Source organism: Lepidochelys olivacea, assembly GCF_965140295.1.
Source record: "Lepidochelys olivacea isolate rLepOli2 genome assembly, chromosome: 1".
Taxonomy (NCBI): domain Eukaryota; kingdom Metazoa; phylum Chordata; order Testudines; family Cheloniidae; genus Lepidochelys; species Lepidochelys olivacea.
In genome coordinates, this window is record NC_140411.1 from 272,133,935 (window position 1) to 272,146,881 (window position 12,947).

Here is a 12,947-nt window from a genome sequence, read left to right on the forward strand (position 1 = left end):
AAATGCTATGGAGAAGTGTGCTTTAAAAATGCCCAACATAGCTAGAATTAGAGTTCTTTCTGTGTCTTCTCTTGAACCTATATATTCCAGGAATTTCAGAACATAAACCACCATCTGACGCTTTCAACACTACACTTGTGAGTGGTGGGATTTTTCAAGCTGCCAGCCAGCTGAATTCTTAGAAATGTTTTGTTTAAAGAGGAGCTGAAAAACAGAATATCCATTTAAACTGCGGGGAGAACATTGGTAGCTGAAAGATGCACACAGAGATGCTACACTGGGACAGGAAGTTAAGAATTCAGTTATACCTATATGTGGATTTTAGGGAAACAATGAATTCCCTGAGTTGGAATTGCGCTATGACACCCAGGAAGACAGCTGATAAATTTCAAAAAGTGCCACTGGCTATTTAAGGACAATGGTTAAGATCTTGGCTTTAGTTCTCTTTTTAAAAGATGGCACCTCCAGCAGGAAAATGACCTCTGTTGCCAAGGCACTGATCAATCCTGATTCAGAGGGAAGAGTGCCATGGATTTGAATTACTGTCATTACTTAAATCACTGTATTCAGCAATTGAATAATTCCATCCAATTCCTGCCTAAACTTGGTTCTGCTTGGCTCATAAGACTTGACGATCCAAAATGCTAATTAAAACCAATGAAAAAAGATACCTCATATCCTCTGTAAATATTTTTCAAATTTTGTCTTAATCTGTGGATTCCAAAGTAAGGCATTGCTGCCTGCAAAATGAATTTTGCTACAGTGTGGTGCGAAAAATATGAGACTCAAGACCTCTTCTTCACTAAAAGGCCAGTCTAAATTTGTGGTATTCTCAAATTAAAAACAAATAACCCTCCTGAGCTGTCTTGTGTACAGAGTTTTATTTTCCAACAGAAAAGTCTGACTCTAGGGAATTAGCTGGTGTGTGTTGGTAGAGCACTAACATGTTAAAACAGGCTAAATTCTGAATAATGTTATGAGTTTGGTGGTCTCATGCTAGTATCATTTTTTAATGTCGCACACTGTACTCATTTTGGTAGTCTCTGTTCAAGAGAAGCTCATAATTTGAATATCTGGGGATGTTGCACTTCTCTTGAGATGTGATAGGGCAAAGTGAGGAAAGTTATTGAAAAAGTGAGGGCATGATGCCTTATACCAGTGGTTTTCAACCTGTGGTCCATGGACCCCTGGGGGTCCGCAGACCATGTCTAAGATTTCCAAAGGGATCCATACCTCCATTTGAATATTTTTAGGGGTCCGCAAATGAAAAAAGGTTGACAACTACTGCCTTACACAGAATTACAGGTGAGGCAGTGACCCACAAATTTAAACGTACATAGAAGTAAGTACATGAAAGGTACCTATGACATACAAATAATTTTTTGCTGTCACAGAGCAGTTTGCCAAACACATGCATGAGCTTGCAGTAACAAAGAAGCTCAGTTGTTTTAGTCAAACAAATCAGTCTTCAAGATGTAGAAATAGTGGCAACTGAGTCAGCTACCAGAAGAAGAGGAAAAGGGCTTATGTAAGGTGTAAAGGAAAAGTGTTAGTTTCAGTCCAGAAACCAATTTTACTGAGCACAGTTTAAAATATATATAGAGCAAGGGAGCCTGAAAATGGGAATTATAATTGTAATGGTATGCTATATGGATTCTGGCATTGACTGCTATTATATGAAATAGAAATTAAAATGTAGAATTATTGACAGACCTACTCAGTTTTGGAGATTATTATTGTGAGAGACCTGTTCATTGCTCTGGATAAACTCTTGTGAGGAATAACAGTTGATCAGATGTAAGCAGAATTGTGATTTAATTTCCATTTAATTGCTGTTATAGAGTCTGACAGAAAAGCTGCTGAAGAAAGAACTTGATTACACCCAGTTAGAAGAAAGGCACTCTGAAGAATCAGTGAGTAAAAAAAACATGCAGGCAAGCCTTCACCAAAAGGACTTGGACCTGGAGCACCTTCGAGCAAGGCTATCTGCCACTGAAGCCTCGTTGCAGAGGGTACAGACAGAACTGGGTGAGAAGGGGGAAGCAAGCCACAAACTTAAGGAAGAATTGTCAGAAATAGAGACAAAGTATCAGCATCTCAAGGCAGAGTTTAAACAGCTACAACAGCAGAGAGAGGAAAAAGAACAACATAGCCTTCAACTTCAGAGTGAGCTCAATCAGGTGCGGTTCCTTCAAAAACGTTTTCATTCATATTCTTCTCGGTAGTACACTTTTCTCTATATATTTGTATACCTGTAATATAGAGCTTCTGTGTGTGTCTATAATATCTACATTTAAAATCTCTGGGAACTACAGTGCTGTGCGTTTGTGTGTATGTACACATTTGTTTATTGGAGGGGAAAAATGCAAACATGCTGCTAAATGTATATTTCCTGGCTGTTATAAATGAAAAATAGATCTCAGGTGTCATGTTTTGGCACATTAGAGATGTAAGCAAAGAACACAAAGAAAGACGAGGTAAAGGTAAAAGAGGGAGTACAGAAACTTACTCTGATCAGTACTGTCATATCTGAAACTAGTTATAGGGCCAGACACTCAGTTGGAGCAAGTTGGCGTAGGGTTGTGCTCACTTACACCTGGTGAGGGTCTGGTCCATAATTCATATTATTTTAGTTTTGTATCTCTAAGAATACTATGCTGTCTGTTTAAAATAATTAAATTTCTGCTCCGTGTGAAAGGAACCTTTAATTCCTGTAACCTTGTAAATAGTTCTTTATAAGTGGCTTTCCATTTTTTAAGAATAATACTCATAGTAATTTAAATTAGACTTAGATGTTATTTCTTGTTTTCAGAGGGCTTGTTTGCATTGTGTCTTAATCCACATCAGCTGGAGTGTAAATTCTAATGCATGCTGCTGGGTCAGGAACTAACTGGCCCATGTGGACCCTGCTGGCGCACACGAAAAGTTCCCTAGTGCATGTTAGTATAGTCCAGTTTCAAATAGCACTACATTAACATCCACTAAAGAACTTTTAGTGTGCACCTGCAGGGTCAACCCAGGTCAGTTAGTGTGCAACATGCTGGTGCAGGTTAGAATTTACACCCCAGCCGATGCAGACTAAGGCACTGACTGGACAAGCCCTGAGAGTCAGAGAAATCAATAATTTTCAAATTCATCATGCCCTTACCCATGAATAGGGATCTTGAGGCATATCTGTGATATTCCTCTCCTGTTGGGAGTTCTTAGTTAACTGACCAATGCACTATGTTTGGTCGTGTGTGTTGTCTGTTCCCCCCTCCGCCCCCCATTTTTGTTGTTGTTCTGATCACATTCTTTTCCTGACTCTAGGTGTGGAGTATTGGCAAATGAAAATGCTACTTTGATTGTTGAGTTTTCTTGCCAGGTATGAAAGTGATCAAGCCTTCCTCATGTGTCTAAAAGTTTGCAAGGCTGTAAATAACAAGGATCAAGTAATATTGTTTCTGCTGGCTCAGAGTAGAGTAAGTTTTAATGGGATGAAGTAGTACAAAAGAAAGTTTTGGTTGAATATGTGGAAAGTTTCCTAGTTGTAAAGCGTGTTAGACTGTAGGATAGTATAGAAGAAGTAGTGGAAACCCCATCATTTGATTCCTTTAAAAATGTACTAAGCAGTGAGTGTGATATAGAGAAGAACTCTCCGTGACCCGAGGAACAACATAAAGTCCCAGTTTTTTTCAGTTTCTAATGTCTGGTTCTGTGTTTTGAGCCTTTATATTGGAATGCATATAGTGAACAGTCCCATAGTCCTTTTACATGCTAAATCCTACGGAGTATAATGAGAGTTACTTTCATAGAGCTGTGGGATTGACCCACTATTATTCAATGTTAGATAAAAGTTGACTTTGAGGTGTAGTTTTGTTTGATCTTTACTTTGTTGGGTGCCTCTGTGTGTGTAGTATGTGAGATCAGAGAGATGTTTGTGTTTCAAGAATCATGCTCAATCCTTGAATAGGGAATCTGTGGCTCATTCCAGCTTGGTTTACTTTACTTTTAGGCCTGTGCTTTTACAGCGTTTCCTTTTTCATAAAGTAATTTAAATAAGTATGTTGGCTTGATGCCCACCCACAAGCCTGTAATAAATTACATCTTAACCTGTGCATGCATACTTTCTACTGGAATCTCCTGTGGTTTGGCAAGAATCCAAGTTTAATAAAAAAAAAAAAATGCTGATGCTTGGAGATGTGATGAAGTTTGAAGTTTCATCCATATGCTCAGGAATCCTGATGGGTGACATTGCAGCCATCTTTCCAGACCCCAAAGAATGCAAGTTCCAAAAGCACAAGCAACTGGCAGAGTTCAGGTGGAAACTGGTTTCAGATGAAGAGGGTGTGCTCCAACTCAGTAGGGCTTGTGAAAGGATTTTTGGTTTGCCTAATAAATTTCTAGGAAAGGAGGTGTAGATGACACAAATCCCGCAGTGATACCATCAAAAGGGAATTCAGTCCAGCCAAGAAAACCTGCCTGAAGGGGGATCACTGGAGTTCCCAAGATTGTCTGTTTAGATCAGTAGGCCGCAAACTGCAGTGCATACTCCTGTAGGGGGGCATGGAAGAAGGTTTGGGGGTGGATGTGTGCTGGAGAGGAAGCACCACCCAGCCCTGCTCTGCCCCCAGTTCCCTTCCTGGCTCCGGCCCTAACCTTGGCCACAACCCCAGCCACAGCTCTGGCACCAGCCCCAACTGCGGCCCTGCTCCTGGCCGCGGCCCCTGGCTCCTGACCCCTGGCTCTGGCCCCACTCCTGGCTATGGCCCCGCTCCTGACTGCAGTTCTGCTCCTGGCCCCAAGCATGGTTCCTGGCCATGGCCCTGCTCCCAGCCCCCCTCTGGCTCCTGACCATGGCTTCGGGGGAGCAGGGGTGGGTGCGTACCAGTTAAGTGGGGGAGGGCATCAGCAAAAAGGTTTGGAACCACTGATTTGAACATGGTACAGGGAGGACTTCAGGGTGGATTGAGAGATTCTGAGTCTATTCATGATACAGTAACTGGTTACTCATAAAAAGAGAGACTTGTCTGAGTTTTTCCAGTTTCTTCTATAGTAGCTTTGTACAGTTCCCATATATTTCATATTGTTGTTCACTTAGCAGTCTTAGCTCATAGTTTTGAATATTGAAAATAGGTTGAAAGCTATCTTTTTATTTCCCTCTTACCTGTGATTGGAGATTATCATTGCAAGGGTGTAGCCTACTAGGGTATGTCTACACTGCAATTAACCATCTGGAGCTGGCTTGTGCCAGCTGACTCGGGCTCGCAGGGCTCAGGCTAACAGGCTGTTTAATTGTGGTGTAGATGTTCGGGCTCAGGCAGCAGGCTGAGCTCTGGGACCCTACCACTTCGCGGGGTCCTAGAGCTGGAGCTCCAGCCCGAGCCCGAACACCTGCACTGCAATTAAACAGATACCAGTTAAGATTCAAAGTCACAGAATACTTTTTTTCAAGTGTGAGATTTTACCTCAGATGAAGCTTAGGTTGTTGGTGTGTTGAAAGCTTTAATATCCTATCTGGTCTGAAAGTCGGCAGTGTTTCTTTTAATTTAAAATGAAATTTAAAAAATGAGAAGTAGTATTTTAAATATTGAATTTTTGAAAGGTATCTTTAGGTGTATGCAATGTAATCATTTTTATACATGGAATATAGCACACACAGTTCATTAGGATTAATCATTTCTTTGGGGCGGAAGGAAAGTTTGTGGGTGATCTGTTTATGGCAGTGGTGGGCAACTGTGGTAATTTGATTGCGGGCAGCGAGACATTCTGCTGATGTTGACTGTCCGCAGGCACGGCCCCCTGCAGCTCCTAGTGGCCACAGTTCGCCATTCACTGCCGCTTCCCACAGCTCCCATTGGCTGGGAATGGCGAACTGCGGCCACTGGGAGCTGTGGGGGGCTGTGCCTGCAGATGGTCAAAGTCACCAAAATGTCTCATGGTCCGCAATCAGATTATCCCATTGGGCCCCAGGTTGCCCACCACTGGTTTAGGGCTTTAGTTCCATTGTTCCTAACATGTTGTTATGTGATATTGTTCATGATGACATAATGAATTGGCATTTGCTGTATGGCTAAACATGGTTTATATGGTAACCCACCTCACTCATTAGTGGAGGAAGCCCATGTGCCCTCTTATCAAAATTGTCTCAAACAGTTGTCGGCCCAGATCCTGGAGAATTCCATGTGCTTCTGCAAGGTACTGGACACCCCCAACTGACATTCTAGCCAGCAGTTGGAGATCTCAGAACATTAGAAGGTTGTCCTTTAGTTTTCAGCAGGAAATGCTCATCACTCGCAGACTTGCTGTCTTAAGTAATGTTAACACTTCCGATACAGTAGTTTTAAAAAGTATGGTTTCTCTATTTTGTTTCCATTTTGCTTGATAATGACTGGAAAAGGACTCTGACAGTGCAGTTGGTGGTTTCACTTGTTTATGGAGAACCCAAAAAAATGTGCATTACAGAGAATATAAAAACATAACTTGGTCCTGGCCCTGATCTTGTAATGTCTTGGGTGGACCCGTGTGCTTGCATGCAGCTCATTGCAGGATCAGGACTTAATTTTTTATGTGATGTGATGAGAGAGAGTAACAAACAATTGAGAGATGGGGGGAGAAAAAAAAAGGGTTTCAATAAAGAGATGATCCAGTTTCTCAGTTTTTGATATGTGCACATCTCTGTGGATTGGTTAAGTGTGTGTCTGTACAATATACTTTTATGAGGTGACATGGCAGAAGTGGATTTCACTGAGTTATTTGAAAGAGGAGAGGCTGATGGTTTGGTTAGGCAAAGAGGGATTAGAGCAATGTTCCATACACGGATGTTTGCGTGTGGAAGGCTCTGAGACAGTAATTGAGGGGTGCGGAGTGGTGGGATGCAGCGGGAGAGGAGAGAAGAAAAATATACCCTCTCTTTTCCTAAGAAGTGGTAGCTGCTAATAAATATTGTGTTTATCATGAAACTTTGAACATGTTCGCCTGCTTATTTGTCTTACCGTTTTAACTCCAGAGATATTTTTTCTTTATAAGTAAAATCAGTAACAACTATATTCTACTCGCTATGGTAGTGTCTTGGGTTATACAGCCCTGTTAGCTTAAAGTTCATCACGTGTCCACACGACGCCACACCATTCTCCACAGAAGTCAATGATTTAAGAGCTCTTGGCCATGTACTCTGCCTCTTGCTTCTATAGATTAATTTTTTGTGGCGTTAAAGCAGAAAATAGGTATTGTGCTTAGCAGTATCTTACAGGAAAAAATAAAATGCATTTTGATTACATTTTGTATTAAAGGGACCTTTATAAAGGTTTCTAGTGTTTTTTAAATAAATGATTAATCAACTTATATAGCTTGTTAGAATCCAATAGATCAGTAAGTTGCATATAACCATGGTTTGTAACCATCTATAGTCCCTTCTTTTAACATAGAATCATAGGACTGGAAGGGACCTTGAGAGGTCATCTAGACTAGTCCCCTGGACTCGTGGAAGGACAAAGTATTATCTAGACCAGTGCTACTCAAAGTGGTGGTCCGCAGACTGGTGCCAGTCTGCGAGCCATCAGCTGCCAGTCTGCGCGCACATTGGAAAAAAAAATTGTCAGTCCCCCACATCAGATAGCTTGAGAAACACTGTTCTAGACCATTCCAGACAGGTGTTTGTCTAACGTGCTCTTAAAAATCCCCAATGCTGGAGATTCTACAACCTTCTTAGGCAATATATTCCAGTGCTTAACCACGCTGACCGTTAGGAATTTTTTTCCAATGTCCGAACTAAAGCTCCCGTTGCTTCTTGTCCTATCCTCAGAGGTTAAGAAAAACAATTCTTCTCCCTCCTCCTTGTAACAACCTTTTACGTATTTGAAAACTGTTATCATGTCCCCTCTCAGTCTTCTCTTTTCCGGACTAAACAAACCCAATTTTTTCAATCTTCCCTCATAGGTCATGTTTTCTAGAACTTTAATCATTTTTGTCACCCTTTTCTGGACTGTCTCCAGTTTGTCCACATCCTTCCTGAAATGTAGCGCCCAGAACTGGACACAATACTCCGATTGAGGCCTAATCAGCATAGAATAGAGTGGAAGAATTACTTCTCGTGTGTTGCTTACAAAACTCCTGATAATACATCCCAGAATGATGTTTGCACTTTTTGCAACAGCTTTACACTGTTGACTCATATTTAGCTTGTGGTCCACTGTGACCCCAAGATCCTTTTCCGCAGTACTCCTTCCTAGGTAGTCCTTTCCCATTTTTTATGTGTGCAACTGATTGTTCCTTCCCCAATCTTATTTAATCTTTTTATTGCTGACCTTGGCACTGTCATAAATGTAAAGGGAAGGGTAAACCCCTTTAAAATCCCTCCTGGCCAGAGGAAAACTCCTCTCACCGGTAAAGGGTTAAGAAGCTAAAGGTAACCTCGCTGGCACCTGACCAAAATGACCAATGAGGAGACAAGATACTTTCAAAAGCTGGGAGGAGGGAGAGAAACAAAGGGTCTGTGTGTCTGTCTATATGCTGGTTTTGCCAGGGATAGACCAGGAATGGAGTCTTAGACCTTTTAGTAAGTAATCTAGCTAGGTATGTGTTAAATTATGATTTCTTTAAATGGCTGAGAAAAGAATTGTGCTGAATAGAATAACTATTTCTGTCTGTGTATCTTTTTTGTAACTTAAGGTTTTGCCTAGAGGGGTTCTCTATGTTTTGAATCTAATTACCCTATAAGGTATCCTGATTTTACAGAGGGGATTTCTTTATTTCTATTTACCCCTATTTCTATTAAAAGTCTTCTTGTAGGAAAACTGAATGCTTTTTCATTGTTCTCAGATCCAAGGGTTTGGGTCTGTGGTCACCTATGCAAATTGGTGAGGCTTTTTATCCAACATTTCCCAGGAAAGTGGGGGTGCAAGTGTTGAGAGGATTGTTCATTGTTCTTAAGATCCAAGGGTCTGGGTCTGTAGTCACCTAGGCAAATTGGTGAGGCTTTTTACCAAACCTTGTCCAGGAAGTGGGGTGCAAGGTTTTGGGAAGTATTTGGGGGGAAAGACGTTTCCAAACAGCTCTTCCCCAGTAACCAGTATTTGTTTGGTGGTGGTAGCGGCCAATCCAAGGACAAAGGGTGGAAAATTTTGTACCTTGGGGAAGTTTTGACCTAAGCTGGTAAAGAGAAGCTTAGGAGGTTTTCATGCAGTTCCCCACATCTGTACCCTAGCGTTCAGAGTGGGGGAGGAACCTTGACAGGCATAAAAAGCGGGAATGTGCTACTAAAGTTTGCGGATGACATGAAGGTGGGAGGTATTGCCAATACAGAGAAGGACTGGGATATCATACAGGAAGATCTGGATGACCTTGTAAACTGGAGTAATAGTAATAGGATGAAATTTAATAGTGAAAAGTGCAAGGTCATGCATTTAGGGATTAATAACAAGAATTTATGTTGTAAAGTGGGGACTCATCAGTTGGAAGTAACAGAGGAGGAGAAGGACCTCGGAGTATTGGTTGATCACAGGATGACTATGAGCTGCCAATGTGATATGGCCATGAAAAAAGCTAATGTCGTCTTGGGATGCATCAGGCGAGGTATTTCCGGTAGAGATAAGGAGGTTTTAGTACCGTTATACAAGGCACTGGTGAGACCTCATCTGGAATACTGTGTGCAGTTCTGGTCTCCCATGTTTAAGAAAGATGAATTCAAACTGGAACAGGTACAGAGAAGGGCTGCTAGGATGATTCGAGGAATGTCTTATGAAAAGGAGACTCAAGGAGCTTGGCTTGTTTAGCCTAACCAAAAGAAGGCTGAGGGGAGATATGTTTGTTCTCTATAAATATATCAGAGGGATAAATACCACGGAGGGAGAGGAATTATTTAAGCTCAGTACCAATGTGGACACAAGAACAAGTGGATATAAACTGGCCATCAGGAAGTTTAGACTTGAAATTAGACAAAGGTTTCCAGCCATCAGAGGAGTGAAGTTCTTGAACAGCCTTCCAAGGGAAGCAGTGAGGGCAAAAGATATATCTGGCTTCAAGACTAAGCTTGATAAGTTTATGGAAGAGATGATATGATGGGATAGCCTAATTTTGGCAATTAATTGATCTTCAACTATTAGTGGTAAATATGCCCAGTGGCCTATGATGGGATGTTAAATGAGGTGGGATCTGAGTTACTACAGAGAATTCTTTCCTGGGTGTCTGGCTGGTGAGTCTTGCCCACATGCTCAGGGTTTAGCTGATTGCCATATTTGGGGTCGGGAAGGAATTTTCCTCCAGGGCAGATTGGCAGAGGCCCTGGGGGTTTTTCGCCTTCCTCTGCAGCGTGAGGCACAGGTCACTTGCTGGAGGATTCTCTGTACCTCAAAGTCTTTAAACCACGATTTGAGGACTTCAGTAGCTCAGACATAGGTTAGAGGTTTATTACAGGAATGGGTGGGTGAGATTCTGTGGCCTTCGTTGTGCAGGAGGTCAGACTAGACGATCATAATGGTCCCTTCTGACCTTAACATCTATGAATCTATTAATCTAAATGGAGTACTTTGCATTTGTCTGTATTGGATATCATCCTATTTACTTCAGACCATTTCTCCAGTTTGTCCAGATCATTTTGAATGTTAATCCTATCCTCCAAAGCACTTGCAATCCCTCCCAGCTTGATATAATGTGCAAGCTTTATAAATGTACTCTCTATGCCAATTTCTAAATCATTGATGAAGATATTGAATGGAACCGACCCAGAACTGATCCCTGCGGGACCCCACTCGTTATGCCCTTCCAGCATGACTGTGAACCATTGATAACTACTCTTTGGTAATGCTTTTCCAACCAGTTTTGTACCCACCTTATAGTAGCTCCATCTAGGTTGCATTTCCCTAGTTTTTTTATGAGAATGTCATGCGAGACAGTATCAAAAGGTTTACTGAAGTCAAGATATACCACATCTACCGCTTCCCCCCATCCAGAAAGCGTGTTACCCTGTCAAAGAAAGCTATCAGGTTGGTTTGACATGGGTTTTTTTTTTTTTACTGTCACTTATCACCTTATTATCTCTAGATGTTTCCAAATTGATTGCTTAATTATTTTCTCCATTATCTTTCCAGGTACAGAAGTTAAGCTGACTGGTCTGTAATTCCCTGGGTTGTCCTTATTTCCCTTTTTATAGTTTTTTTTTTAATAGATTACATATTTATAACCATCTACAACACGTGCTACTACTCATGTCTCCAACAGGCTTATAAAACCTATTAATTATTTATTGAGCCTTTATACATTGTTTATAGACATATGTGTTACAGAAAGTGTGACCTTTATTTCTGTAACATGTAAAATGTTGTTATACTTCTGATGATCTTTTTTTTTTTTTCTGGAGCTTTCTTCCTACCTTTGGTGTTTTCTCCCAGCTTCAGTGTACAAATGACATCCAGTGGTTAAGCTGTTGTTGCAAACTTTCCCAAGTTTACTCAACTCTTGTTCATATTTTTTAGAAGGAAATTACATTAACAATTTACCACAACTTCTTGCCTCCAATCACTCACACAGATTACTAGTGTTACTATGTCACAATTACTAATAGTCCATCACCCACAGGTGGAATGATTTTTAATTTACAGTGGTGAATAGTGTGGACTTATAAAAGAGAAATAACTTAGCTTCAGATATTTTTATCTGTAAGTGCTCTAATTAGGTAGAAGTAGTTTTTCTACACTAAGGTCTCACCCATTCAATGTTTTGCATTGAAATACTTCTGTCTTACTCTGTACTTACCTGTTGCTCCTTCTGAATCCACAAAATGGAAGCTCACATGAATATGTTGGTTGGGATTCAGTAGTGTGTAGGAGTGGGCAGGAGGTAACCAAAAGCCTAAAATAACAGCTAGAGGTTTCAGAGGGAAGAAAAATCTGTTTGAATGGATGCCTGTTTACAGCAAATAACTGTAAAAGAAACCCCTCAGCTCCTTTAGCTGATGATAGAGTCCTTACTTTGTACTCTCTGGGGAAGTTTCCCATGCATCAGCCGATCCAAGAGAGTGGGTTACAGGTCCTATGGGAGGAGTTGGGGAGTAAGCTACAAAAGGGCATGTGACCACAGAATACTCCTAAAGATCTAGGACATCTTATAGGGAGAGTCCATACATCAGCCTCCCTGTAGTGGAGGAATGCCAGGCACTTGTGATGAGCCGAAAACACAAGTCCCACTGGCCCAGATAATGCAGAACACTGTGGTACTGGAACCAGCGTAGCCAGTAAAAACTTAGAGCATGGGCCATTGGAGAGCATGGGCATGCTGATTTACTTTGAGCTCTATGTAAGGTGTTGATTCAGCCATCGCTATTTTACATGATAAATATTTTATGCATTTGGTGGGGGATGGAATTTAATCCTGGCTTTGCTCCGTGTAAGGCCACATAGCTCATATAAAGGGCCTTTTATAAAGGGGTGAGGATGCTTCTCCATAGACTCACTTCCCACCTTTTGAAAGTACCACCCCCTTTGAGCCTATGCTCCTGCACGTGCACTTGGCTGGTATGATTTAGCGCAGGTTTATAAGAATAATTCCCAAGATGTTCTGGTTGTACCATTCTTGCGTGATTAAAAGCATGATGAAAATTACTATATTATGTGGATAATGAGTCTGAAGTACAGTGTAGTGGCTGGAAAACTGAGACCAGTATTTTCTTCCAGTTGCACAGTAAACTTCTGGAGACAGAACGCCAGCTAGGGGAAGCACATGGTCGACTTAAAGAACAGAGACAACTCTCTAGTGAAAAACTGATGGACAAGGAACAGCAGGTGGCTGATCTGCAGTTAAAACTTTCTCGTGCCGAAGAACAGGTAGGAGTGATACACATGATCAGATTTCACCTTTGTTGTAGTGGTGTTTTGTGTATTCTACTTGCAACATCCTTCTCATGTTGGTGTTTACATAGTTTGTGTCCATATAGTCTATATGATGGTTACTTTTTTGTTTTTAGAAGGCTAAAG

General features: G+C 41.2%; 1 protein-coding gene across 2 annotated transcripts in view; it reads left to right on the forward strand.

The window, feature by feature from the left end:
* Positions 1–12,947, forward strand: part of EEA1 (early endosome antigen 1) — a 135,912-nt gene that overhangs the window by 72,448 nt on the left and 50,517 nt on the right. For both annotated transcript variants that reach the window (XM_084617768.1, XM_084617767.1), the window contains 2 exons: positions 1,842–2,180; positions 12,648–12,797. In XM_084617768.1, coding sequence (XP_084473894.1) covers positions 1,842–2,180; positions 12,648–12,797 — 489 coding nt within the window. The remainder of the gene's footprint in view (positions 1–1,841; positions 2,181–12,647; positions 12,798–12,947) is intronic.